We start from the raw sequence: 24,850 nt of genomic DNA, 5'->3' as shown, positions 1-24,850 counted from the left end.
TGGTATTAGGATTTAGCTTTTGTTTGTTTTATTTGTATTTATGGACATGTACCTACCTTTTGTTATGAACTCATTGAGAAATCTGGACATCATCTTAAAAAAACTGCACTCATTCATTATTAACTCATTCACTGCCATTCACAAATTTATTCGGCAATTGAAAATATGACGTAGAGCGCCATTCCTGAATTTGTTCAGGTTTTTTTTTGGGGGGGTCGATAAAGCGCTGGCCATGGCCTCTGGCAATGTTTTTTCCTACCACAAGGGGCAGCATTTCCCTTTTTTCCATGTTAGCTGTTGTTAAGGCGCTATATAAACCAATAGTATGTATGTATGGCATTGCATTTTAGACAGCCGCCCTCATTTCAAGCTCATATAACACCAGACCCATTTAATTTAGGAAGTAACATTTTTTTTTCTGATGAAAGAAGAGAGTCTAAGTTTTCTTACGCTGCATTGAATGTTTATGTAGTACTAGAAGTCAATATTCTGCAGGTCCTGGAATTCGAGTGACAAAAACCCTGGCAGTGGAGTGGACACATTTTTGCACATGTATGGCAGTGAATGAGTTAATAATCTGGAAAAGTAATTACGTTTGTTTTCTAATTTACTTCTCTATAGTCAATTTTGGAGGCATGTCCAGTTCTTGGTGATGTATCTGTTTTTGCTATATTTTCCCCACTTCACGAGTTGACCTCTCAGTATTCCAATTAAATTGGATTTTTTTTTTATTCTACTCTGTACTCTTTTATTTTACTCTGTTGTAAAAGCTCTCTGCTGATCATAGCTTGTGTTGTTAGATGTCACCACAAAAACCCGTTAGAGCATACAACCTTCACCCATTCCCAATTCTAATGGGCCAACCGTATAAAAAAAAACAAATATTTTGGATAGTGGTATTTTTACATCGACTTCATCTGGCTTCTATTGGCTTAGAAACCCACAGGCGGATCTGTCTCTCACGCTGTCATACCAAGCATAATCTGCCTGTATACGGATGAGTCTTATAACCATGACCTCCCGGGGCTCTCTCTTGAGAAATACATGCTCGAAAATACACACACTGGTACACGCGCACACATACACACACAGTGGTTTGCTGCAGTGATGTGTGTTGACGGCGCTACCCAAGGGAAAGGCACTAGCCTGCACTAATGCCCGAAATCCATCAGACTCTGGGAGAAAAGGCTGGAAGAAAAGACATCTGCAGGAGGAATGGAAATTGAGACAGATGGGGAAGGAAATACATTGGATGAGCAAAAGAATGGAGACAGAGCTTTTCAGTAATTAATCGCTCAGGGTTTGATTAAAGTTTCTTGTTCAACTTGAATTTTGATTGTTGAGCACACTTTGGCTCAGGTTGTATGTTTTCTGTTCTTGCGTGACTGTGCAAACAAGGCCCGTGAAGGGTCATACAGTCAGAGATTACTTTCATGTCAACCAACGTGCGCTTGTCTTCCTATTTCTTCTCAAGGTGGATGTACTGGACTGACTGGGAAGAGGATCCCAAGGAGAGCAAGCGAGGAAAAATTGAACACGCTTGGATGGACGGCTCCCATAGGAATGTGTTTGTCACGAGCAAAACGGTGCTGTGGCCTAATGGCCTGAGCCTGGATATCCCACAGGGTATCCTTTACTGGGTAGATGCCTACTACGACCGGATCGAGATGGTCTACCTCAACACCACAGAGCGCAAGGTCAGAATCCGGCCACTCTCGGAGCTTAGCATAAAGCTAAAGCTAACCATAGCTACACACTGCAAGGCCAGAATCCGGCCTCTATTGGAGCTAAGCATAAAGCTAAAGCTAACCGTAGCCACAGAGCGCAAGGTCACAATCCAGCCACTATTGGAGCTTAGCATAAAGCTAAAGGTAACCATAGCTTAGCTTTAGCACTGGTGCATTTTGTTTGTCGCTTTTAAGGAAACAACCTCAAAGCAGTGGCATATATTCATCTTGGCATGTTGTGCCTAGATGCCTCGCGTCATTTGCTGTGAAGCAAGTAGAAATTAGAGTAAAGGTCATTGTTGTCACATTTTGTCATTTTCCTCCATTTTCCTCACACGGACAGACGGTGTACGAGGGCCAGGAACTGAACCATGCCTTTGGCCTTTGCCACTATAAGCACTTTTTGTTCTGGAACGAGTATCGGAGTGGCAGCATTTACAAGTTGGACACCACCACTAGCACTGCTACCCTGCTGCGCAATGAAAGGCCACCCATTTTCGAAATCCGCATGTATGACGCTCAGCAACAGCAAGGTAGAACGCCTCGCATACAAGCCGCTACTTGTGTCTGTTGTGTCTGGTCTTACCTTTTGTGTTCATGCCCCTTCACATTCTTGATCTCCAGGTTCTAACGTGTGTCGTGCGCACAACGGGGGCTGCACTAGCTTGTGCTTGGTCATACCAGGGGGCAGGCAATGTGCCTGCGCAGAGGACCAAATACTCGACCCCACTGACAACACCAGCTGCAAAGGCAAATATCAAGTTTGCGCCGTTGCTTTAGCGTTTCAAAGTCAGTTTTTTTGCCGCGGGCCACATTGTAGTGACGGCTTCCTCTCAAAGACTGTTATAAATTAAACAAATTAATGAATGATTAGTTTTAAAATCAGAAGTCAGGAAAAATAACAGTTATTGTGGTTTTCATATGACAATTTAAAATTTTGGTGCAGTCTTTAACAAGCACAATGGAACATGCTTGATTTATTTTTGTGGGCCGAATAAAATGATATGGCGGGCCAGATTTGGCCCCCCGGGCCTTGAGTTTGCCAAAAATTTAAGGTAGTGTCTAAACCACCAATGGTGCTTTAGACACTACCTTAAATTTTTGGCAGATTAGCGTTTTCAGTAATACAAGCGCACACACACACACACACACACACACACACACACACACACACCATTGTATTAAATATAATGACTTAAAAGGACAGTCATAATCAGTCTCACACCTCTGGCAAGACAAAATAACATCAGCCTGGTTTATCTGATCACAAATCACAGCTCACCAGGCAATTTAGTTCTTTTCCAACCATGTATTGGCAGGATTGTACATTCAACTTGTGTACCAGCCGGGTCTATGCCCTAATTGCCTCAATGAACTGCTAAACTGCACCGCTGCCAAGAGTGAAAATAAATTCCTCCATCTGCAATTTGGCACCTTTATCCACATCTATTTGAAACTTAATGACTTCCTCCTTTAGCCATCCCTCAAGTGAAAATCAGTAGTTTGCATCCTATCGCACTACTGTAGTTAGCCTCTCGAATAGACTTTTAATTTAATTAGTCTGCCGTAAGATAACTGCTCAAATCACCTAATAATGTCATTCTATCCCGTTCTATAATGCTGAAAACTAGTCTCAATAATACTTTTTAAACTCATTTACTGCCAGACTATCTGCAAAAATGTGTCCACCCCAGTGCCAGGGTTTTTGTCATTGACACTCGAATTCCAGGACCCACAGAATATTGAGTTTTAGGACTACATTAAGTAACCTTAGACTCGTATTTTATGAGAAAAAAAGAGTTAATTCCTAAATCATCGGGTCTGGAGTTATATGAGCTTAAAATGAGGGTGGATGTCCAAAATACAATGCAATACAGATATATTGATTTAGATTGCACAGCTGAAGCAGGTACAAAGTGCTAACATGGGAAAAAAGAAAAGGGTGCCCCTTGTAGAAGGGAAAAAACATTGACAGAGGTCTGGCCAGCGCTTTATCGGCATCCCCGCAAGAAAAAAACAAAACCCGAACAAATTTGGGAATGGCGTTCTATGTCATACTTTCAAATCCAGAATAAATTCAAGAATGGCAGTTAATGGGTTAAACACTTTGTCAATGATTAAAATGAGCTCTAATAGTGGGGATTTAGTCGAGGCTATTTTTCGTTTCAAATCTCTTTTTTTGACAAGAATTCCACAGTAAGAAAAAACAAAAACATACATCCAATCCGAAATAAGTAAGTAACAGAACACAACTATTCTACACAAAACCAAAAACTCACATTACAAAAACACCCAAAAATGTCTGAAGTCTCTTGAAATAGCAGTTGAGAACATACCACAGAATGTTGACCATTGTGTGTACCTCTGTAATTGCCAGTTTTTGTCTCTCTATTATTTTTTTTTTCTCTTCTACCATTTTACCATTTTGCCTCTTCTTATCACCCCCTAGCCAACCCATCTTACGTGCCGCCTCCTCAGTGCCAGGCTGGAGAGTTTGCCTGTAAGAATAATCGCTGCATCCAAGAACGCTGGAAGTGCGATGGCGACAACGACTGCCTGGACAACAGTGACGAGGCCCCGGAATTGTGTCGTGAGTTATGCCCACAAAGTCACATCTCATGATGGACACTTCCTCCGAATGATGACATTAATTCAAGTTGACGTGGACCTTCATGTTCTCGTCAACTCCTCCAAATGAAATAAAACAACAAAATAACCAAGGGCTGATTTATGATTATCTCTGCAACCCACCTTCCTCCCTTTTTCCACCCTTCTTATCCAGACCAGCACACTTGCCCCACCGATAGGTTTAAGTGCCAGAACAACCGCTGCATTCCTACACGCTGGTTGTGTGACGGTGACAATGACTGCGGCAATGATGAAGATGAATCCAACACAACGTGTTCAGGTAGCCAGAAGAACCGGAATCAGATGGAGTGACCTTGACCTTTGCAGTTCTTGTTGTGATCATGTGATGCCTTTCAGCTCGCACGTGCCCACCCAATCAGTACTCGTGTGCCAGTGGGCGCTGCATTCCCATTTCCTGGACGTGCGACTTGGATGACGACTGTGGTGATCGGTCCGATGAGCCTGCTTCTTGTGGTGGGTCAGCCTAAACTCCTTTTCTCACAGCCTAATATTTGTATATTTCGATACAACTAAATAATCTTCTCTCTTTTCATGTATGTAGCCTACCCAACATGTTTCCCCCTCACCCAGTTTACCTGCAACAACGGACGCTGCATCAACATTAACTGGCGCTGTGATAATGGTGAGCGCCATTTCCGGATTTTACCATGAACCGCAGCAGCAAAAACGCTTGTCCAGCTCATAGATTAGCCAGGCAGGCTAACAAACACTTAAAGGCTGCTTGGCCACATGCTGAAGCCAATATCGCCGCGGCTGCTGCTGCACAAAGGTTCAGCGCTAAATTAGATGGGGCGAATTGCAAACGCATTATCGAGTCAGGTAAGGATAGAGAAAGTCTAATCGGATATTTTAGAATGACAGGTCAAATGATAAAAGGAAGCATCTCGGCCGAATTAATTTTCTATTCGCTCACACATCTCAAGTTAGATTCTGTCACGATAAACATGATAAAGGACAGGTTTGTATCGGGTATAAACTGCTTATCGTGCTCTCCTGCCAAACTCAATGTGTCAATGGCGAGTACATTCCCTTGTGGCGCATGGCCTGATCTACGCAGTTTCTGTAATTATTAAAGCCCTCATCATTCATATTTTGTTATACAACATCTGTTTACCATGTATTTGTTTATTCCCCAAAGAAACAATACTGTCTGAATAAGCAACGCCTGAAGCTTTCTACGCCTTGACCCTCATCATATAACAGGCACCCGTGGCTTATTTTTAGAATGTGTTTTCCCCCAATGTGCCCAAAAAAAAAACGTACTGATCTCAATTCATGGTTAGGGTTCTTGTTACATTATAAATTATTACAGTCTATATAGCTATATTGCTAGCTACCTTACTAGCTACTGTATTTGCTATCTATTAGCTATCTATTAGCTGACTAGCTGGCTGGCTAGAGTGGCTGCCACTGCTTACCCACAGAAAAAAACTTATCATGTGATTGTAAAGTGACCTTGAGAGTTTTTAAAGACGCTTAGAAATTAAATGTATTATTATTATCTATTATCCATCTAGCTATCTAGCTGTCTATCTATCTATCTCTTAGCTATCTATAAGCTATCCATTAGCTAGCTAGCTTTCAATCTATTCGAAATATTTCTGGGTTGAGTGAACGCTGTGGCGTGTGGCTGCCGCTGCTCACCCACAAAAAAAACTTATCCCATGACTTTAAAGTGACCTTGAGAGTTTTGAAAGGCGCTTATAAATCAAATGTGTTATTATTATTAGTATTATTAGTATTATGATGATGATGATGATGTTTATATGATTATTATTGTTAATAATACAGGTATTATTATTATTATTATTATTATTATTATTATTATTATTATTATTATTATTATTATTATTATTATTATTATGAACTCTAAAAAAATTAAATATAACTCTCCTATCAAGGGTTGCCTAAGATTCAGTGGGCAACTCTTCGATAGTGCAACAAGTGCCGTGACAGTGAATTTTTCCTTTCAGATAATGACTGTGGGGACAACAGTGACGAGGCGGGTTGCAGTCACTCGTGCTCCAGTGCTCAGTTCAAGTGCAACAGTGGCCGATGCATCCCGGATTATTGGACCTGTGATGGGGATAACGACTGTGGGGACTACAGCGACGAAACCCACGCAAATTGCACGAATCAGGGTGAGTGTCTCAGACTGCCTTGACAAGACACCCTAGGGAGGGGTGTTCTGTAGGCTATCGATTTCTTTATTTGAAGGCTGAGAGGTTTAAGATTCATAACTCATTCAAACATAAAGTGAATTTTGTTTGTTTGTATTATATAATCCAATATGTACATATGTATTGCATTGTATTTTATATATCAGCCCTCATTTCAAGCTCATATAACTACAGACCCATATCATTTAGGAATGAACCCTTTTTTCTGATGAAAGAAGAGGGTCTAAGGTTCTAACGCTGTATTGAATGTTTATGTAGTCCTAAAACTCAATATTCTGTGGGTCCTGCAATTTGACTGAAAATGACAAAAACCCTGGTAGTACTGGAGTGGACACATTTCTGCACGCCTAGCAGTGAATGAGTTAAACGTTTCGGCTCTTACTTTTTTTCAGATTTTTGTTCATATCTAGTTTAGTTTCTCTTACCTTTGTTTGATGAAAGCAAGACAACTAGCTTATCTCAATCATTTTTATGACAGCTAAAGTCAAGTTTGACCCTGAGCAAAGGAGCTACTTTCAGAGATATCTAAATTAGGTTTTTTTTCTGCCTGTATTGAGTGGCATTTTTTTCTTTTAAATGTATAACTGTAAAAGCTTTAGCCTTGGGCGATGACTGCACTTCATAGCAGCATTCACCACGGCAACCCACCGCGAATGCCAATGGACTCCTCCTGATAAGAGCTGTCGTTCACACGTATGATTCAGGTGTGCATCACATTCTACACATAGATTGTGTTTCACTAGCGTTAAAATACTAGCAAACTAAATTTGTATTTATTGTACCGTATTTTCCGGTGTATAAGGCGCACCGGAGTATAAGGCACACCCCCATTGAACGGTGTATTTTCAAACGTTTTCCATATATAAAGCGCAACGGACTATAAGGCGCACCTTCAATGAATTAAAAAAGTTTTCTAAATATAATATATAAATATATCAAAGTTTTCCAAATATAAGGCACACCGCATTATACTACAATAGAGGCAGGGGTTACACACGACTACATCTACAAGGGGAAATGGAGTCGGTGGCTGCTGACCATAGGTGCGAGAGCTCTTGTGGCTCAACATTACTTCACATATAAAGCGCACCTGCGCCTTACACACCGGAAAATACGGTACACAACTGTTTGGAATGTTGGATCAGTTATGAGTGGGTGGGGGGTGGGGGTGGGGGGGGGGCTTGCGTCTGTTTTTTTTCTCAGAGTTGGATAAGTCTGTTTGGCACTCGCCAGAGTTTATACTTACATGTTACAAGAGATGTAGCAGACCCTTGGATCAGAGCTGTACCAGACGGAAAATGCCTGCCACGACTGACAACCAATTGGGGTCTTCAGAAAATCAGTATCATATAAACATGCCACCTTCTCAGTTTTATTATGCAGAGAGACATAAACAAAATAAGACATTGTCCAAAGCTTTTACTGATTACACAAGAACCGTCTGGTGTTGGATAAAAAAAAACCTGAATCTCTGAGCTACATGCCGTTAGTCTGAATGAGATGAGCCTGAGATGAAGCGCCCTCTTCGTTTACCCTGCAGCCACTCGACCACCTGGAGGCTGTCACACAGACGAGTTCCAGTGCCGTATGGACGGCCTTTGCATTCCCCTACGCTGGCGCTGCGACGGGGATACAGACTGCATGGACCTGAGTGACGAGAAAAACTGCGAGGGTGTCACGCACATGTGTGACCCGGCGGTCAAGTTCGGGTGCAGAGACTCTGGTGAGGTGTCTGACGTTGCCGTAGATGAATTGTTAGCGCTCCGCAAGTGACAATCGTCATCTCGTTGCAGCACGATGCATCAGCAAAGCCTGGATGTGCGATGGAGACAATGACTGTGAGGACAATTCGGACGAAGAAAACTGCGAGGCGCTGGCGTGTAAACTGTCTCACCATGTGTGCGCCAATGACTCCGCCATCTGCCTACCTGCAGAAAAACTTTGCGATGGCACGGAACACTGCCCGGACGGCTCTGACGAAAAGCTCTGTGGTAAAAAGGATTTGTTTTTGGTACCCCAAACATGAAAATAACGAACAAAACAGCATCTTTGCGCACCCAGAGGAAGCGCACTTTAATTACGTCTGGCACAAATTTCTCGCTGGTAGAACTGGATTTATAATTGGCTCTCATCACAGAACGCGGATCACAGTTTTATTAGACTCAAACTTATACATAACAACAGCATTTGAGCGCACAACATTCGCTAAAGTACGATCTTGTGAGTGAATTTTAAATAGAATTTTCAACTAGTTGCCGACCTGGTTAGCACGCATGCTTCACAGTGCAAAGGTTGTGAGTTCAAGACCAGGTCCGACCTGCCTGTTTGGAGTTTGTATGTTGTTCCCTGGCCGGCGTGGGTTATCTCCGGGTCCTCCTGTTTCCTCCCACATTCCAAAAACATGCATGGCACATTGATTGAACACTGTCCCTAGGTGTGTGTGTGTGAGTGCGGATGGTTGTTTGTCTCTGTGTGCCCTGCGATTGGCTGGCAACCAATTCAGGGTGTCCCCCAAGATGATTGGGATAGGCTCCAGCAACCCCTGGGAAACTTGTGAGGATAAAGCGGTCTGGAAAATGAATGAATGAATGAATGAATGAATGACTTCAGCAAGTCTGAAATGCAAGATCATATACAAACTAGAAAATGCCAAGTCTACAACCAACTGTCCATATCCCTACTGTACTGCCCACCACAGCTAAATGGTTCCCCAAAAACATGTGCTAGACCACAATGATGAACAGGAATGATGCTAATTTTCACGCCTTTACATCCGGATTTGTTCTATTTTAGACTTGTGTTCCCTGGACAATGGTCACTGCAGCCACAATTGTACCATAGCTCCCGGCGAGGGTGTGGTTTGTTCTTGCCCGCTGGGAATGGAGCTACGTTCGGACAACAAGACCTGTCAGATCCAGAGCTTCTGCGCCAAACACCTAAAGTGCAGTCAACGCTGCGAACAGGACAAGTTCAGTGTGAAATGTTCTTGCTATGAGGGATGGGAACTGGAGCCTGATATGGAAAATTGCAAGAGCAGTGGTAAGAAAACAAAAAAAAAACGTATATATCAGCTGAAACGTTCGTGGATTTATAAATGACACCATTGAACCATTTGAACTTGTGATTGATGAATACCGCACAGGAAGGGATAAAATATAGAAGTTGCTCACTTCCCGGCAAGGAGTCTAGACAGGCTCGCTAAAAAATGTGAAAGATAATACTGCGTTTCACAAGTGTACTTGAGACGAGGGTAAAATACAAAGAATCTCAAGTACTATTGAGTACTGTAGATTTCAGTCGCATTGAATCAGCTTTAAATTCGATTATCCAGTTGAAGAGTGTCCTCTTCCAGCACAATTCCCGTGATGAATCAGGCCTGCAGTTCACTGCCAGATCTTTCATTCTTCTTGTCATTTGTCTATCTTCCCGCTAGACATTGTTTTATTTATGCTACCTTGCAACCATCCAGGGTTTGAGCATTTTTTTTACGTCACATTGAAAAGCAGCCAGTGCTGGGACTCAAACATCGTCTGGCGAATCATGTCCTTTAAAAATGTGCCTTTTGACTTTTATCCTCCGTTTCCACAGATCCTTTCAAACCATTTATCATTTTCTCAAATCGCCACGAGATACGCCGCATTGATCTCAATAAGGGAGAGTTCAGCGTCCTGGTGCCTGGTCTGAGGAACACCATTGCTTTGGATTTCCATCTCAGCCAAAGTGCCCTCTATTGGACCGACGTTGTCGAGGATAAAATCTACCGTGGCAAGCTTTCTGAGAATGGGGGTGAGATTTGTGTTGTGTCATGAAACCCAAATTGTGATTTTGACATGATGGAATCCATCAAATATCTTGGCACAATACTGAAATGATACCATGGAAGAAAACAACTCTCAGTTTACCCTATCTGGGCTAATTACAATGATTTTCAAGCATAAATTGTTCAGTAGTATTACGCCAAATGCTCATCCTGAAACAACCAACTAATTTTTTTAATCTGAATTTGAGATCAGCAGTGATTGGGTTTTCTGCACAAAATGAGTGAGGAAGATTTTCACACATTTTGTGTGTGTGTTTTTTTAATTTAAACAACATAATGTACCATTATTTTTGTATAAGGCGCACCCAAAAGCCTTCATTTTTTTTCAAAAGATGAGCCTAGCTGCTCTTTATAAACAGGCACACCTTATATGTGAAGTAATATTGGTTCTACAACCAACATCTACAAGTTTCGGAACTCCCTTCAGCAACCACAGAAGTACTGCGTAACCACAGCCTCTACTATAGTAATAATAATAATAATAATAATAATAATATATTTCAAAACTCTCAAGGACACTTCTGTCACACGTGCGCCCTATGCAGTATATGGAACATCTTTGAAAATGCACCATTCATTGGGGGTGCACCTTATACTCCGGTGCGCCTTATACATGGGAAAATACGGTATACAAGTCACAAGTGTATCATAGCCTATAAGTTGTAAGTAAATCATAACTGACCTGTCTTGTTCAATTTGAATGTTCCCAAATGTGCAAATTTGGATCAGATTTGCACATAACATTTTGTTGCTCTCATTTGCATAATTTGGAAATTCTGAAGCAAATTAAATCAGCTATGGGGCACAGAGAAGTCTGAATGCCTCTGATCTACAAATGTTGAAATATTGTGCAAATTACGCATATTTTTTTACCCTTTTTTTTGTACATCTGCAGCTTTAACCAGCTTTGACGTGGTCATCCAGTATGGCCTGGCGACCCCCGAGGGCCTGGCGGTTGACTGGATTGCAGGAAATATTTACTGGGTGGAAAGCAACCTGGACCAAATCGAAGTGGCCAAACTGGATGGCACCATGAGGACGACCCTTTTGGCTGGAGAGGTGGAGCATCCTCGAGCCATCGCTCTGGATCCTCGTGATGGGTAACACCTTGCACACACCATCGACCGTTCGCTGCTTTCACGGGCTGTTCCTTAAACTCTTCAACCCCTGTCAGGATCCTTTTCTGGACCGACTGGGATGCCAGCTTACCGAGGATTGAAGCTGCATCCATGAGCGGCGAAGGCCGAAAGACTATTCACAAAGAAACTGGCAATGGAGGCTGGCCAAATGGACTTACTGTTGATTACCTAGAGCGCCGAATCCTTTGGATTGACGCCAGGTTAAAAACATGTGGCATTTTTGGGTTGAAAATACTTTCATATCGCTTGGATTCAATCGGAAATCCAATTAAATGCTTTTATTCATGGTAGGTCCGATGCCATTTATTCTGCCAAATACGACGGTTCCGGTCTGATTGAAGTCCTGAGGGGCCACGAATATCTATCCCATCCTTTTGCTGTCACCATGTACGGAGGTGAAGTTTACTGGACAGATTGGAGAACTAACACGTTGGCCAAGGCGAACAAATGGACCGGGAGCAACGTCACTGTCGTCCAGAGAACCAACACGCAACCGTTTGACCTACAGGTCTACCATCCATCCAGACAGCCAGAGGGTGAGAAAAAGAACACTTTCTTCTTCTGAAATGCTACAATACAAAAACACTCATCTCGAAGCAGCACAATAGGGGAAAAGCAATAAAAGAAAGCTGAATAACAATTGGGAATTATTTAATAAGAATGTATGAACAAATTATAATCAACATCAGTCTGTGATTCAGATATTTTTAGGCCAGCAGAGAAGGCCATTCAGGCCCTGACGGCCATCCACAATGGTTACTCATTAGCTGCAGTGGTTAGTTGACATTCAAACTCAATCTATATCAAACGTGAGAAACATCAAGTATCCTGTGATTGCAAAAAATATTTTTTTTCTATCCTCTAGCCGCCCTCAAACTGGAGACTTCATCTACTTATTCACCCCTTCAAGTCCCCCAATTTAGCATTAATGATGAAATAAGCCTCTCTGTACCCCACATACTGTCATTTGAGATCCACAAATGAGCAAAGTTGTTATTTCATTTCCCCCCCTATTTTTCTTTACAGCACCGAATCCATGCGCAGCTAAAAATGGCCAGAAACCATGCACTCATCTATGCCTCATCAACTACAATCAGACATTCTCGTGTGGCTGCCCCCACCTCATGAAGCTCGGTCCTGACAAGCGTACTTGTTATGGTAGGCATGAAAACACACACACGCACACACACGAAGTCGCTACAGCACAAGACAAATTTTCTCTTAGCTCACTCACTCTGAGCTTGCGAGTAATTCCCTCTTGCTTGCTTGTGAAAGCAGACTGTAATCCCTGTCCTTGCTGAATACTTTATTTTTGTTTATGTATTTATGTATGTATGAGGTTTTGGTATGGAGCGGTCTTTTTTTTCTCCACTTTGAGGTGCCATTATTATGACTGCTTTGATTTCCATTGAAGTGACTGCGTGTGTGTGTATAGTCGGCGTATGAGATTAGTATTCAGGGCAGGGTTTGCTATTCTCTTCTGAGGTAATGGAATGGAGAACCCTGTTCTTGTCTGATGCGGGCATCCACCGCAACCCTGCGCACTTCGCCTGACTAGGCTGATCCAGCTTGACACTGTTATTATTCCCCTCCTTCTCTCTTTCACACTTCTTCATTTCCTGTCAATCATTTGCTGGCCACTGCGCCAGTAAAGCGATAATTGGACTGTCGAGACAATTGTAGTGGATATGTACTCATTGCATTCGTGCGCATGCTCATAACTGTGCAATCGAGTTGGCCAGCCAGATAAAATTGATGCAAAAGTTGCAGGAACATGAACTGTTTGTTTATCCAAGTGGCTGTAATGATCTAGTCATTGCCTTACTCAAGTCTCCGGAGGTGCAAACAAAGAACAGATCTCATCGCCTCTCTTTCCCTCAGAGTTTCGTCAATTCCTGCTGTATGCACGGCAAATTGAGATCCGAGGAGTGGACATCGACAACCCTTACTACAACTATATTATCTCTTTCACCGTGCCCGACATTGACAACGTAACCGTGGTGGACTACGACGCTCTGGAGCATCGCATCTATTGGTCCGACGTCCGCACTCAGACCATCAAGAGAGCTTTCATCAACGGCACAGGAGTTGAAACTGTGATCTCTGCTGGTATGACTCATCGGTATTATGTCATCAGATATTTTCTTTTGTATCACAACACGACTGAATTTAACATGAAATATGTTTACTATGTTCAAATCTCAGATTGTGGAGACAGGTGACTTGACATACAAGTGCTCCGTTTTTATTTTTTATTTTTTACATTTTACTTTGTATTTTAAGATACCCTATTTTTCAGTGTATAAGGCGCACCCCCACTGAATGGTGTATTTTCAAACTTTTTCCATATGTAAGGCCAATCGGACTTTAAGGCGCACCTATACTGAATACAAATGGTTTTCCAGATATAACACACACTACATTCTAAGGCGCTACAGTAGAGGCTGGGGTTACGCACAACTTCTTCTACGGTAAGGGGAAATCAAGTCAGTAGCTGCTGACAATCGTTGCGAGACCTGTTGTGGCTCAATATTACTTCACATAGAAGGTGCACCTGTGTTTAAGGCGCAGAGTCATCTTTTCAACAAAATCAAGGCTTTTGGGTGCCTTATGCACCGGAAAATACGGTAGCTAACGATGGCTACATTACTGGAATAACTGCACTGTACTTTACTCTATTGTACAATTAAAAAAATAAGCAAAAAAAAATCGACTTTATAAGTCAAAGTGTGGCTGTATATTTTAGCAATAAAAAATCGTAAGGTCAGTGATTTTGTCTTGTGTGCGTTCATCCATCTTTAGACCTGCCCAACGCTCATGGCCTCGCGGTCGACTGGGTGTCCAGGAATCTGTTCTGGACCAGTTATGATGCCAATAAGAAACAGATTAATGTTGCAAGACTGGATGGTTCATTCAAAAACGCTGTGATCCAAGGCCTGGACAAACCTCACTGCTTGGTGCTGCATCCAATTTTGGGGTGAGTCATACACCCAATCTGTCATACCTTGTCAATGTCGAGGTGGTGGAAATGTCTCTATGAAACCTCACAAATATTACTTTCAATCTGGAACATGTCCTTTCATCCTTTCTCGCTCAATTCTTGATGAAGTTTACGGTCCACTGCTCTCTGAATAATTTCCAGTCTGTCTGTCCGGATTTAAGGTTACCCTGTTTGTCCTCCATTTTTTTGTCTCCTTTGGTGTTTAGCAAATTTCTGTTTCCTTTAGTGTCTTGAAATCTTGGCACCCACTCGCCTCTCTCCTAACCAGCACAGCAGATGCGGACTATTTGTATTTATAAGCAATCTGTTTTTTTTTTTTTTTGTATTCTCAGAAAGTTGACATTCGGTAGCAAATGTAGCCTTCAGTTATTTCATTTTTTTTAATCTACACATTCCTTTCAGACACTAGTCCTTTCTTTCAAAGTACACTTAAATGTTGGAATGTTTCCGAAGTGAGCATTGTTGGCGTGAGGGAAAATGAGTACCAGATGCGGCTGGATGCATTTGTCCTCTTTGTGACACTAACGTAATGAATGCATCGAGGGGGATGGCGGGAGTGGGGTAAGAGGCAAAGAATGTCAGGGGGGTGGGACGAAAGTCTGCTGCATCCTGTCATTATTTGAATTAAAGGGAATTTTAGCAATCAAATAAATGATGTAGTGGGAGTTTAAGTGAGATTGAATGATACTTTTAAACAGGCAACAACAACAAAAATGCATTTGATCTGTTGTGGAGCCAATTGTATGTGTTTCTTCCCAATCCACAATGCTTTTGGAACCACTTTCTTCAGTCGTCAGAGGTTTCCACTAAAGAAGTTCATTTTGAGAACCAATATGAATAAAAAAAACACACTAGCAGCTTTAGCATTACTGTGTTTCCCCTCTTGCCTTCCTCAGGAAGCTCTACTGGACAGATGGGGACAACATCAGCATTGCCAACACAGATGGCAGCAACCAAAGTGTCCTATTCACCAACCAGAAAGGCCCTGTTGGTGAGCGAGCATGTTTATTCAGGTGTTCCTTGGGATTCTCTTCAAAGACCCCCTGGGATGCCAACTACATACTGTAACACCCTCATTTGCGTTTAAAGGTCGACACAAGTGCTGGTGCACTTGTTTTTTTTTTTTTTTAAGAAACTTTTTTTTTTTGCAAAAAGGATCTTAAATGTATTCCTTTATGTGGAAGCAAACTTGACCTTCATGCATTTTCAATGTCATTGCTTTCAATTGGCTCATTTTGTTTTGGGAAAACTTCTTTTTACTTTGGTTTTATTGTAATTTTTTTTGACCTATTAGGTGGAATCTTTTGAATTTTATCTTATGTGGCCTTTCAGTTTGAAAGAGCTTGATGTAAAAGGTGGATGTCGGTTTTTCCAAGAGCACTTGGTTTCAGACACTTCACACCCAATTAAAAAAGTGTGGGGGGGGGGAAATTGCTTCTGAGCCTCAGAATGATTTAAGAGCTGTTCTGTGGTGTCAGTCACAAGAAGGAGCCATGCCACATCACAAAACCTTGCTTCAAATCTGCCTTTTCTTGTGTCTTATTTTACCCCATTTTATCGCATGGTGACAATTAATCTTGCTATCCACCCATCTATCCACCATCTAGCTACCTATCTATCGATCCATCCATCCATCCATCCATCCATCTTTGTATGTATGTATTTGTTTATTTCTTTCTTTATTTATTTGCAGGGCTCTCGATTGACTTTGACACGGAGCAACTTTACTGGATCAGCTCAGGAAACAGCACCATCAACCGCTGCAAGCTGGATGGTTCCGGCCTCGAAATACTTGAAGGAGTCAAGGGCAAGTTGACCAAGGCTACCGCTCTGGCCATCATGGGTAAGTCTTTGTTCCCCTTGTAAATCTCATTTATTTTCACATCCTTTAAATAAAAAATAAATAAATCACTGAGCGTGCAAAGTGTGTTTCAAGTCGGTTGTCTTTCTGTGTATAATCCTGCAGGTGATAAATTATGGTGGGCTGACCAAGGAACTGACCAGATTGGAATTTGTGACAAGAAGGATGGCGGCAACTGGAAAATCCTGAGGAACAGCACGTCCCCAATGATGCACATGAAAATATACAATGAAACTGTCCAGAAAGGTGATTAGTCCCATTCCTCTCATTCAATGCACATATATGATCATATCAAATGCAAGCACAATTTAAAATGTAAATAAAATGTAAGCTCATGTTTGATTTAAACAGTTTTATTAAAAAAAATATTATTATTATGGAATTACATGTATTACATGTACTGCATTAAATTACATTTCTGACCTGTTTTCTTCACACTAATCAAGTGTCAATAATTTTTTGATTACATTTTTGAGCCACGTGTTTTGCTTGAAATAAAGGGTAACATCAAAAAGAGAAGGGAAAAAAAGACACCCATTTAAGGTCCATTTTTGTTGCAACCATCCCCTTATTTATCCCAGCAAGTGCACATCTGTTTAGATCTTTTCTTTGTTTTGATGTGTTTTCACTCATGCTCTTTTTTTTTGTTTGTTTCTAGGCACCAATCTTTGCAGCAATAACAATGGTGACTGTTCCCAGCTGTGTCTCCCCACCTCGCCGACCACCAGAGCCTGCATGTGCACTGCGGGATACAGCCTGCGCACAGGCCAGCAGTCTTGCGAGGGTGCGGCACATGACGTTATTTTTTTTAAACGAGCATGCTCATGTAATTGTTAAAGAGTTTGTATTTGCTGTAGGTGTTGGCTCTTTCCTCCTGTACTCTGTGCATGAGGGCATCCGTGGGATTCCTTTGGATCCGTCGGACAAGTCTGATGCTCTGGTGCCAGTGTCAGGCACTTCGCTGGCTGTGGGGATTGATTTCCATGCCGGTAATGCTAAAATATAAAATTCTTTAAAAGCATTGATGGAAGTATTGTAGTTTCTACTATTGCGTGTCATGTTCTTCCTCAGACAATGACACAATCTACTGGGTGGACATGGGTTTGAGCACGATAAGCAGGGCCAAACGAGACCAAACGTGGAGAGAAGATGTCGTCACCAATGGCATTGGAAGGGTGGAGGGGATTGCTGTTGACTGGATAGCAGGTGAGACAGATGATATCTTTCCAAAATGTTGCCTCCAAGGTACTGCTTCAAAATCAATGGAAAAATTCTGAGATGACACAAAGCAAGACATATACGGTGTGATATGAACGAAAAGCCTGAATATGTTTAATCATTTAAAACCTAATGGTGTCCAAATTTTCACTTTGAATCCAATTTTAATTGAATCATAACTTTTTTTCCTCATGGACTTTTTCTCCTTCTTCAGCCATTGAGGGTTGAAAAAAACTGCTATTAAATCAACAGAGAGCAATTTTCGCTAGCTAGTCACTAGCCAATCATAGTTTGCGGAAACATTGACATTGACCACCGCCTTCAAGAAGGCATTGGCACCACTTTTGGGTTGCCAACTAGAAATCTGATAGGTTAAAGTAACAGTTTGATCGACACATTTGATGCGACAGGGCCCACAGAACTGATTGTGAAGGCATCTAGGTAGATTTCTGACCCTGGTAACAAATGATGGCTGAAATGTGATTGGTTAAATGCTTAAATCCGAAAACACACATATGGAAGCTGCGCAACAGGGGAAAAGTAATGAAAGGAAGCTGAAAGGCAATTTGGAATTATTTAATAAAAATTCATGGACAAAATATAATTAACATCAGTCTGTGATTCAGATATTTTTAGGCCAGCAGTGAAGGCTTTGCAGGCCTTGACGGTCCGCCACTGCTCAGATGTGAAACAGCAAATACATAAAAGGCGTGAATCCACACACCCAGAAATGTTGTATAACATAATAACAATATTTGTTTTTCATGTGATTTCCTGTAGGAAACATCTACTGGACAGATCAAGGCTTTGATGTGATCGAGGTTGCTCGGCTGAATGGCTCGTTTCGCTATGTCGTCATCTCCCAGGGTTTGGACAAGCCCCGCGCCATCACCGTTCACCCTGAAAAAGGGTGAGAAGGCAGCTGTCTTCGGTCACCATTGTTATTCTTCTCATGATTGATGATACGATCCAGTCATCCGTGTGCTTGTGTGCATGCAGCTACTTGTTTTGGACAGAGTGGGGCCAGTACCCTCGCATTGAACGCTCCCGATTGGATGGCACGCAAAGAGCTGTCCTGGTAAACGTCAGCATTAGCTGGCCCAACGGGATCTCCATCGACTATGAGGTACAGTATCAAACCATTTTGTTCTTGCAAGTCACATTGATAGTAGTGCTAACTTAGTGATGCTATTTTGTATGGCAAATGCGACTCTTTTTTGTGATGTGTGCCGCCCAAAGGAGAGTATGCTATACTGGTGTGACGCCAGGACGGACAAAATTGAGCGCATCAATCTGGAAACCGGAGAGAACAGAGAAGTGGTGTTGGCCAACAACAACATGGACATGTTCTCTGTGTCCGTGTTTGAGAGCTACATCTACTGGAGTGACCGGTAAATAAAAACCCCACCCCCGTTGTCCCCCCTTTCGTTATGGTTCATTAAGAGTCACAGTCCCTTTCGTTTATTGCCTTTTGGCTGTTGTCAAGCAGAACTCATGCCAATGGCTCCATAAAGAGAGGCAGTAAAGACAATGCCACAGACTCTCTGTCTCTGCGGACCGGGATTGGGGTGCAGCTCAAAGATATTAAGGTCTTCAACAGGGCCAGGCAGCAAGGTGAGGACATATTATACATACAGTACATTGAACTACAACAAAAACATGTTGATTTATATAGCACTTTAACAGAAGCTGAAGCTGTAACAAAGCAACATGGACACAAGGCAAATGCTGATTTGTTTTTGTTGGGTACATAAAAATGATGTGGCGGGCCAAATTTGGCCCCCGGGCCTTGGGTTTGACACCCGTGCATTAGATGGACGTGGATAAATTGAATTATTTCAATAGTTGAACAAGCTAGCTTAAATTATAAATTACCACACTCACTATTTCATCATTATAGCCTTTAAAAAATTGATGACTTCAGCTCACAGCAAAAAGGTACAAATCACGTTAAAAAATTCTTACTATTCCATATGAAACCTAAAAAAAAATTAGTATAGAACACGGCAAGAACTGGTTCGGTCAGAAATATTTTCCCAATATATTTAATTTACTCATTCTATGCCAGACTTGTAATGGACCCACAGAATATTGAGTTTTAGGACTACATAAACATTCAATTCAGCGTAAGAAACCTTAAACTCTCTTCTTTCATCAGAAAAAAATAGTTAATTCCCAAGTTATATGGGTCTGGAGTTATCTTAACTTGAAATGGGGCGGCTGTACAAAATACAATCCATACATATTGATTTATATAGCGCTTTAACAATAGCTGAAGCTGTAACAAAGCGCTAACACGGAAAAAAAGGAAATGCTGCCCCTTGTGGAATGGAAAAACATTGCCAGAGGTCTGGCCAGCACTTTATTGGCACCCCAGCAAAAAAAAACAAAAGCTGAACAAATTCGGGAATGGCGCTCAACGTCACACTTTTCAATTCCCGAATAAATTAAGGAATGGCAGCGAATGAGTTAATATACAAATCACATTTGGAATTTAGTGCAGATGAAGGAACCTTTCTGCAAAATGAATATGCAACCAAATATGTGCAAATTCAGCAGCCACAACTCAGATGCAAAATATGCTTTTACAGACAGTGAAGCAAAATACAAAAATATTTTACAGAGAGTGAGGCAAAATATGCTTTTACAGAGAGTGAGGTCATCTTTCTTACCCGTTTAGTTACAGGAAATTACCCCTCAATATAATCTTTGTTTTACATTTAGTGTATAACTTTATGATGAGCAAATAAAAACTGAGCCTGATCTTGATGATAAACTCATATTGACAGTCATTCGACTGTGTGGGTGACTGTAATTAAGCTCCCAATTTCATCTTTCAAAAAGAATATAAATGAGCATCTCGTCTTTATCTGTGCAGGAACTAACGTGTGCAAAGTGAAGAATGGCGGGTGCCAGCAACTTTGTCTGTACAGTGGCAATGGACAGCGTACGTGCGCCTGTGCACACGGCATGCTGGCCGAAGACGGACGTGGCTGCCGCGACTACGACGGCTACCTGCTCTACTCGGAACGCACCATACTGAAGAGCGTCCACCTGTCGGATGAAAACAATCTAAACGCGCCCATAAAGCCGTTTGAGGACCCGGAGCATATGAAGAACGTCATCGCGCTGACCTTCGATTACAGAGGAGGAGGCGGGAAGGGAGCCAACCGGGTCTTCTTCAGCGACATCCATTTTGGCAACATCCAGCAAATCAGCGATGATGGATCCGATCGCAAGACTGTCGTCGAGAGTGAGTCTTTCTGCTTCCTCTATTTGTTGTTAATAATAATAATACAAATACTACTACTACTACTGCTACTACTACTACTACTACTACTACTACTAATAATAATAATAATAATAATAATAATAATAATAATAATAATAATCAGAATCAGAATACCTTTATTCGTCCCACAATGGGGAAATTTGCAGTCCACAGCAGCAATTGAAAATAATAATAATAATAATAAGAATAATAATAATAATAATAATAATAATAATAATCATCATCATCATCATCATAATAATAATCATAATAAATAATACATTTAATTTATAAACACCTTTCAGAACTAATAATCGCTTTGATTCACGATAGATGTGCGACATGCATTTTACCTTTTTGTGGCTAAAAAGGGTTGACCAATCCATTGAGTTGAGAGTCTTTCAGAATATTAACTCATTCGCTGCCAATTGAAAAGTGTATCTTTTTTTTTTTTATAAAGCGCTGGCCATGGCCTCTGGCAATGTTTTTTCCTTTCCACGAAGGGGCAGCATTTGCCTTTTGTCCATGTTGCTTTGTTACAGCTTCAGCTGCTGTTAAAGTGCTATATAAATCAACATGTATGTATTGTATTGTATTTTGTACAGCCGCCCCCATTTCAAGTTCAGATAACTCCACACCTATATAACTTGGGAATTAACTATTTTTCTGATGAAAGAAGAGAGTGTACGGTTTCCTATGCTGATTTGAATGTTTATGTAGTCCTAAAACTCAATATTCTGTGGGTCCTGCAATTTGAGTGAAAATGACAAAAACCCTGGCACTGGAGTGGACACATTTTTGCACATCGTCTGGCAGTGAATGAGTTACAATAATATCATGGAAGGGCTTCACTGAGGCAACACAGATTTATGACAGGTCAACAGCACCCCCTAGCCCAGTTCTTGCACCTCCTATTTAATTTAATAACTGACATTTCATCTCCCCCATATTTCAGATCTACATTTGAAGATTAAGTTGTTGATGGTTGAAATACAAAAACTGCATTCAGAATGCTAATATTTCTCCGCTTCAATTTGATATTATTAATACAGTTCTGCATCAGAATACCTTCATACCCCGTTAGATCAAATGACACATTGAAGCGCCTAAGTAGCAAAATTGCAGCAAGCCGTGATAGGGTGCTTTTATCTTGAACCATTTTTAAGGTAGAATCTTTTCAAATAACAATGTCCAAACTGAATATTTTATTAAAAAAAACATAGGCTCCTAAAACTGCACACCAATATTATTACTTAACTAGTGTATATGTTTTAGTAAATAACAACAACACAGATATGAGATTTTTTTGAGTCTGTTTCCGTAATCTCAACTTTCCTTTTGGAAATCTTCACTGATTCATATGAATGACTGCTTGACAAAAAAATCAAGGTTGTCTCATAAAGGAGCAAAATTCTTTACAGCTTTTTGGGAAAGATTCAGCAGTGCCCATTCATTGCAAGTAGTCTTTCAAATGATTAATTGTAATTCCCCCGAGTGGGAATCAGCCCAGTGTTTGTGCAGCAGCTTCGTAATTACTGTCAATCAAGCAGGCCCGCCCCCACTGGCTCGCTGCCCTTCCCTCTTAAACAGCCTCAGCAGATCCTGCCTAAACCTTTGTGAGATGAGCACATATAAGATGGGGTTTAACACCGTCGACGTGATTGCCATGAGTCTTGCAAACACGCTGAAGGGGCCGTAACGTGGTGAGGTCCCGGTGGCCCCCGAGCTTTGGTCGGATAGCAAAGTCAACGTCAAGCCGTAGGAAGGCAGCCAGCACAGAGTAAATGCCACCACCAGGATCGCTGACGTTTGGGTTACCTTGCTATGATATCGTTCAACTTGTGGAGCTTGAACAGCGCTCCGGGTCCTCCACAGGAACACGTAGATATTACCGTATGCGATGGCGATGGTGATGAGCGGGAGTAAGAACGCCACCAGGAAGTGAACCAATCCGTAAATGAGCTGATCTCGGTGGTACAGAAAAGCGAAGCAAGCAAGGGTGTTGGGGTTATTGGGAGGACTTCCCACAAAACGAAACACCAGCTGCGGTGCTGCCAGGCAGCAGGCCGGCACCCAAAGCAGCGCGGCAGTCACGGTGACGTGGCGAGGAGAAAGGAACCGATACGTTCTGGCAGGGTGCACCACCGTCATGTAGCGCGACACGGCCAGGATGGACAGCGTGAACGCGCTAGCCGAGGTGCAGGCCGATCCCAAAAAGCCCGCCAGGCGACACAGGAAATCCCCGAAAGGCCACCGCTGCATGGCGATGGCGGTGGTGTGGAAAGGAAGCGTGACGAGTAGGAGAAGATCTGCAAAACTCAGGGCCAGCAGGAGGATGTCCGTACCTGTTCCTGACTGAGCCGTCCGACGCTTGCACCTCTTACATAGGATCACCATCACCATCGTGTGCCCCCCAACGCCCAAAACCAGGATCACAACATCGAATATGGGGACAAGGACTCGTTCCACATTGCCAGGCGCATTGTCACTGCTGTTCCCTAACAGATCCACGACCGCAGCAGAATTCCACAGAAGCATTTTTATGTCTTCACTTGAATCGTGACTGTTACGGCAGTCATGCTCAAGTCGCTCATAAAACGGCAGATAAGACGAGTGGAAATGATTGCTCACGTTGTGGATGAGTGGCAGTTCAAGCCGGGAAAAGAATACAATTTCCAACCATTTCTTTTACTGTCCTGACGAGGAAGCCTGTTGTTGTTTGTTAAAATAAATACACTCATCTAGAGAAGTAAATTTGCACTTGTCATTTCAGAATCAGCAAAATAAATCAGTCAGGAAAAGTCGTCCGAGTTCCTCAATATGGCAGTTTTTTAAAACGTTTCCCATCAGCTCAAAGTCGCTCCACATGACATCTGAGCAAGCCTTAGTCATACCTCCAAGAGGGGCTCCTCTTGAGGACTCTGCCGGTGGCGGAGGAGGAAAAGAAACGCTGAATAACTTTACAGCAAAGGCGCGATGAAGGCGAGCCGTCGGCAAATGAACTCTGGACTGAATATCACAAAGCCGGATGCCGATTGGCTGGTCCACACACTGTGGGTGGGCCTTGTGAGGGCTAACAGTTTTTCTCAGGGTCTGTCGTTCTGGGTCAATTCCTAAAAGGGTCCAATTTGTTGTTTTTTTTTGCACGTATCAATGAAAATTGGAAATAAAATCGTATCCTTTCTTGATACTTGCACTATGTACAGTTTTTTCATATGAAACAGTTTTGCACATTTACAGTATACAGTTGACATTTTTATTTTGCTATGCTTAGAATATCTTGGTTTCTATGCTTTCACCCCCCACACCATCCCCTTTCAAATTGCTGCTGTAGACTGCAAATGTCCCAATTGTGGGACGAATAAAGGTTTTCTGATTCTGATTCTGATCAAGTGAGCAAATTGAATTCAAACTCATTAAGGGGTCAATTTGACAAAAAAAAGTGAAATGTGACTTCTTTTTCAATATTATACTTACAAGAGTTCCATCATTTATTACACTTTAATCTGTATACTGAATATTAAATAGTTGGGTGTACGTATCTATTGAGAGAGAGAGAGAAAGTAGAGCAAATATCAGAACCCTAGCTAATAATTGACCGCTGATAACAAACGAACCCCCAATCACGTACGTTTCAAATAATATTGTAAATGCAGTCAGAATAGTTAACTCATTCTATGCCATTCCAGAATTTGTTCTGGTTTTTGATTTTTCTTGCGGGTGGTTGCCGATAAAGTGCTGGTCAGACCTCTGCCAATGTTTTTTTCCTCCCACGAGGGGGCAGCATTTGCCTTTTGTCTATGTTAGCGCTTGATACAGTTTCAGCTGTGGTTAAAGAGCTATATAAAACAATATGTACGGAAGAGGATTAGGGCCACTGAAGAAAAAAAATGGTTCGCAGAATTCTGGCTTTAAAGTGCAAATTCTGACTTTATTCTCAGAATTCTGACTTTAAAGTGCAAATTCTGACTTTATTCTCAGAAT

The 24,850-nt window shown here is 41.8% G+C and overlaps 2 protein-coding genes across 3 annotated transcripts in view; one reads left to right on the top strand and one right to left on the bottom strand.

Moving 5' to 3' along the window:
- The window catches only part of LOC148890265 (low-density lipoprotein receptor-related protein 1-like), a 112,073-nt gene that overhangs the window by 56,336 nt on the left and 30,887 nt on the right, over positions 1-24,850 (top strand). For both annotated transcript variants that reach the window (XM_089009518.1, XM_089009519.1), the window contains exons 13-41: positions 1,475-1,697; positions 2,071-2,260; positions 2,352-2,477; positions 4,177-4,317; positions 4,510-4,635; positions 4,713-4,829; positions 4,918-4,998; positions 6,350-6,517; positions 8,097-8,279; positions 8,350-8,547; positions 9,350-9,595; positions 10,145-10,342; positions 11,272-11,476; positions 11,551-11,715; positions 11,807-12,051; positions 12,542-12,673; positions 13,397-13,624; positions 14,318-14,492; positions 15,413-15,507; positions 16,210-16,359; positions 16,483-16,623; positions 17,036-17,161; positions 17,235-17,366; positions 17,449-17,583; positions 18,376-18,505; positions 18,595-18,721; positions 18,835-18,986; positions 19,085-19,209; positions 20,474-20,848. In XM_089009518.1, the coding sequence (XP_088865644.1) occupies positions 1,475-1,697; positions 2,071-2,260; positions 2,352-2,477; positions 4,177-4,317; positions 4,510-4,635; positions 4,713-4,829; positions 4,918-4,998; positions 6,350-6,517; positions 8,097-8,279; positions 8,350-8,547; positions 9,350-9,595; positions 10,145-10,342; positions 11,272-11,476; positions 11,551-11,715; positions 11,807-12,051; positions 12,542-12,673; positions 13,397-13,624; positions 14,318-14,492; positions 15,413-15,507; positions 16,210-16,359; positions 16,483-16,623; positions 17,036-17,161; positions 17,235-17,366; positions 17,449-17,583; positions 18,376-18,505; positions 18,595-18,721; positions 18,835-18,986; positions 19,085-19,209; positions 20,474-20,848 (4,835 nt within the window). The remainder of the gene's footprint in view (positions 1-1,474; positions 1,698-2,070; positions 2,261-2,351; positions 2,478-4,176; positions 4,318-4,509; positions 4,636-4,712; positions 4,830-4,917; positions 4,999-6,349; positions 6,518-8,096; positions 8,280-8,349; positions 8,548-9,349; positions 9,596-10,144; positions 10,343-11,271; positions 11,477-11,550; positions 11,716-11,806; positions 12,052-12,541; positions 12,674-13,396; positions 13,625-14,317; positions 14,493-15,412; positions 15,508-16,209; positions 16,360-16,482; positions 16,624-17,035; positions 17,162-17,234; positions 17,367-17,448; positions 17,584-18,375; positions 18,506-18,594; positions 18,722-18,834; positions 18,987-19,084; positions 19,210-20,473; positions 20,849-24,850) is intronic.
- On the bottom strand, positions 21,269-23,854 carry LOC148890266 (galanin receptor type 2-like). Its single transcript, XM_089009527.1, has one exon. It carries the CDS (start codon positions 23,402-23,404, stop codon positions 22,409-22,411), a length of 996 nt encoding a protein of 331 aa, XP_088865653.1. The 5' UTR covers positions 23,405-23,854; the 3' UTR covers positions 21,269-22,408.

Source organism: Hippocampus bargibanti, linkage group LG12 (assembly GCF_051943395.1).
Source record: "Hippocampus bargibanti isolate YZ-2025 linkage group LG12, ASM5194339v1, whole genome shotgun sequence".
NCBI classification, from domain to species: domain Eukaryota; kingdom Metazoa; phylum Chordata; class Actinopteri; order Syngnathiformes; family Syngnathidae; genus Hippocampus; species Hippocampus bargibanti.
Note: the sequence above shows the minus strand (reverse complement) of the source record. Positions and strands in the feature narration are given on the sequence as shown.

Excerpts from the sequence above, each read along its gene's own strand:
- LOC148890266 (XM_089009527.1), bottom strand. The coding sequence starts at position 23,404 with ATGCTTCTGTGGAATTCTGCTGCGGTCGTGGATCTGTTAGGGAACAGC.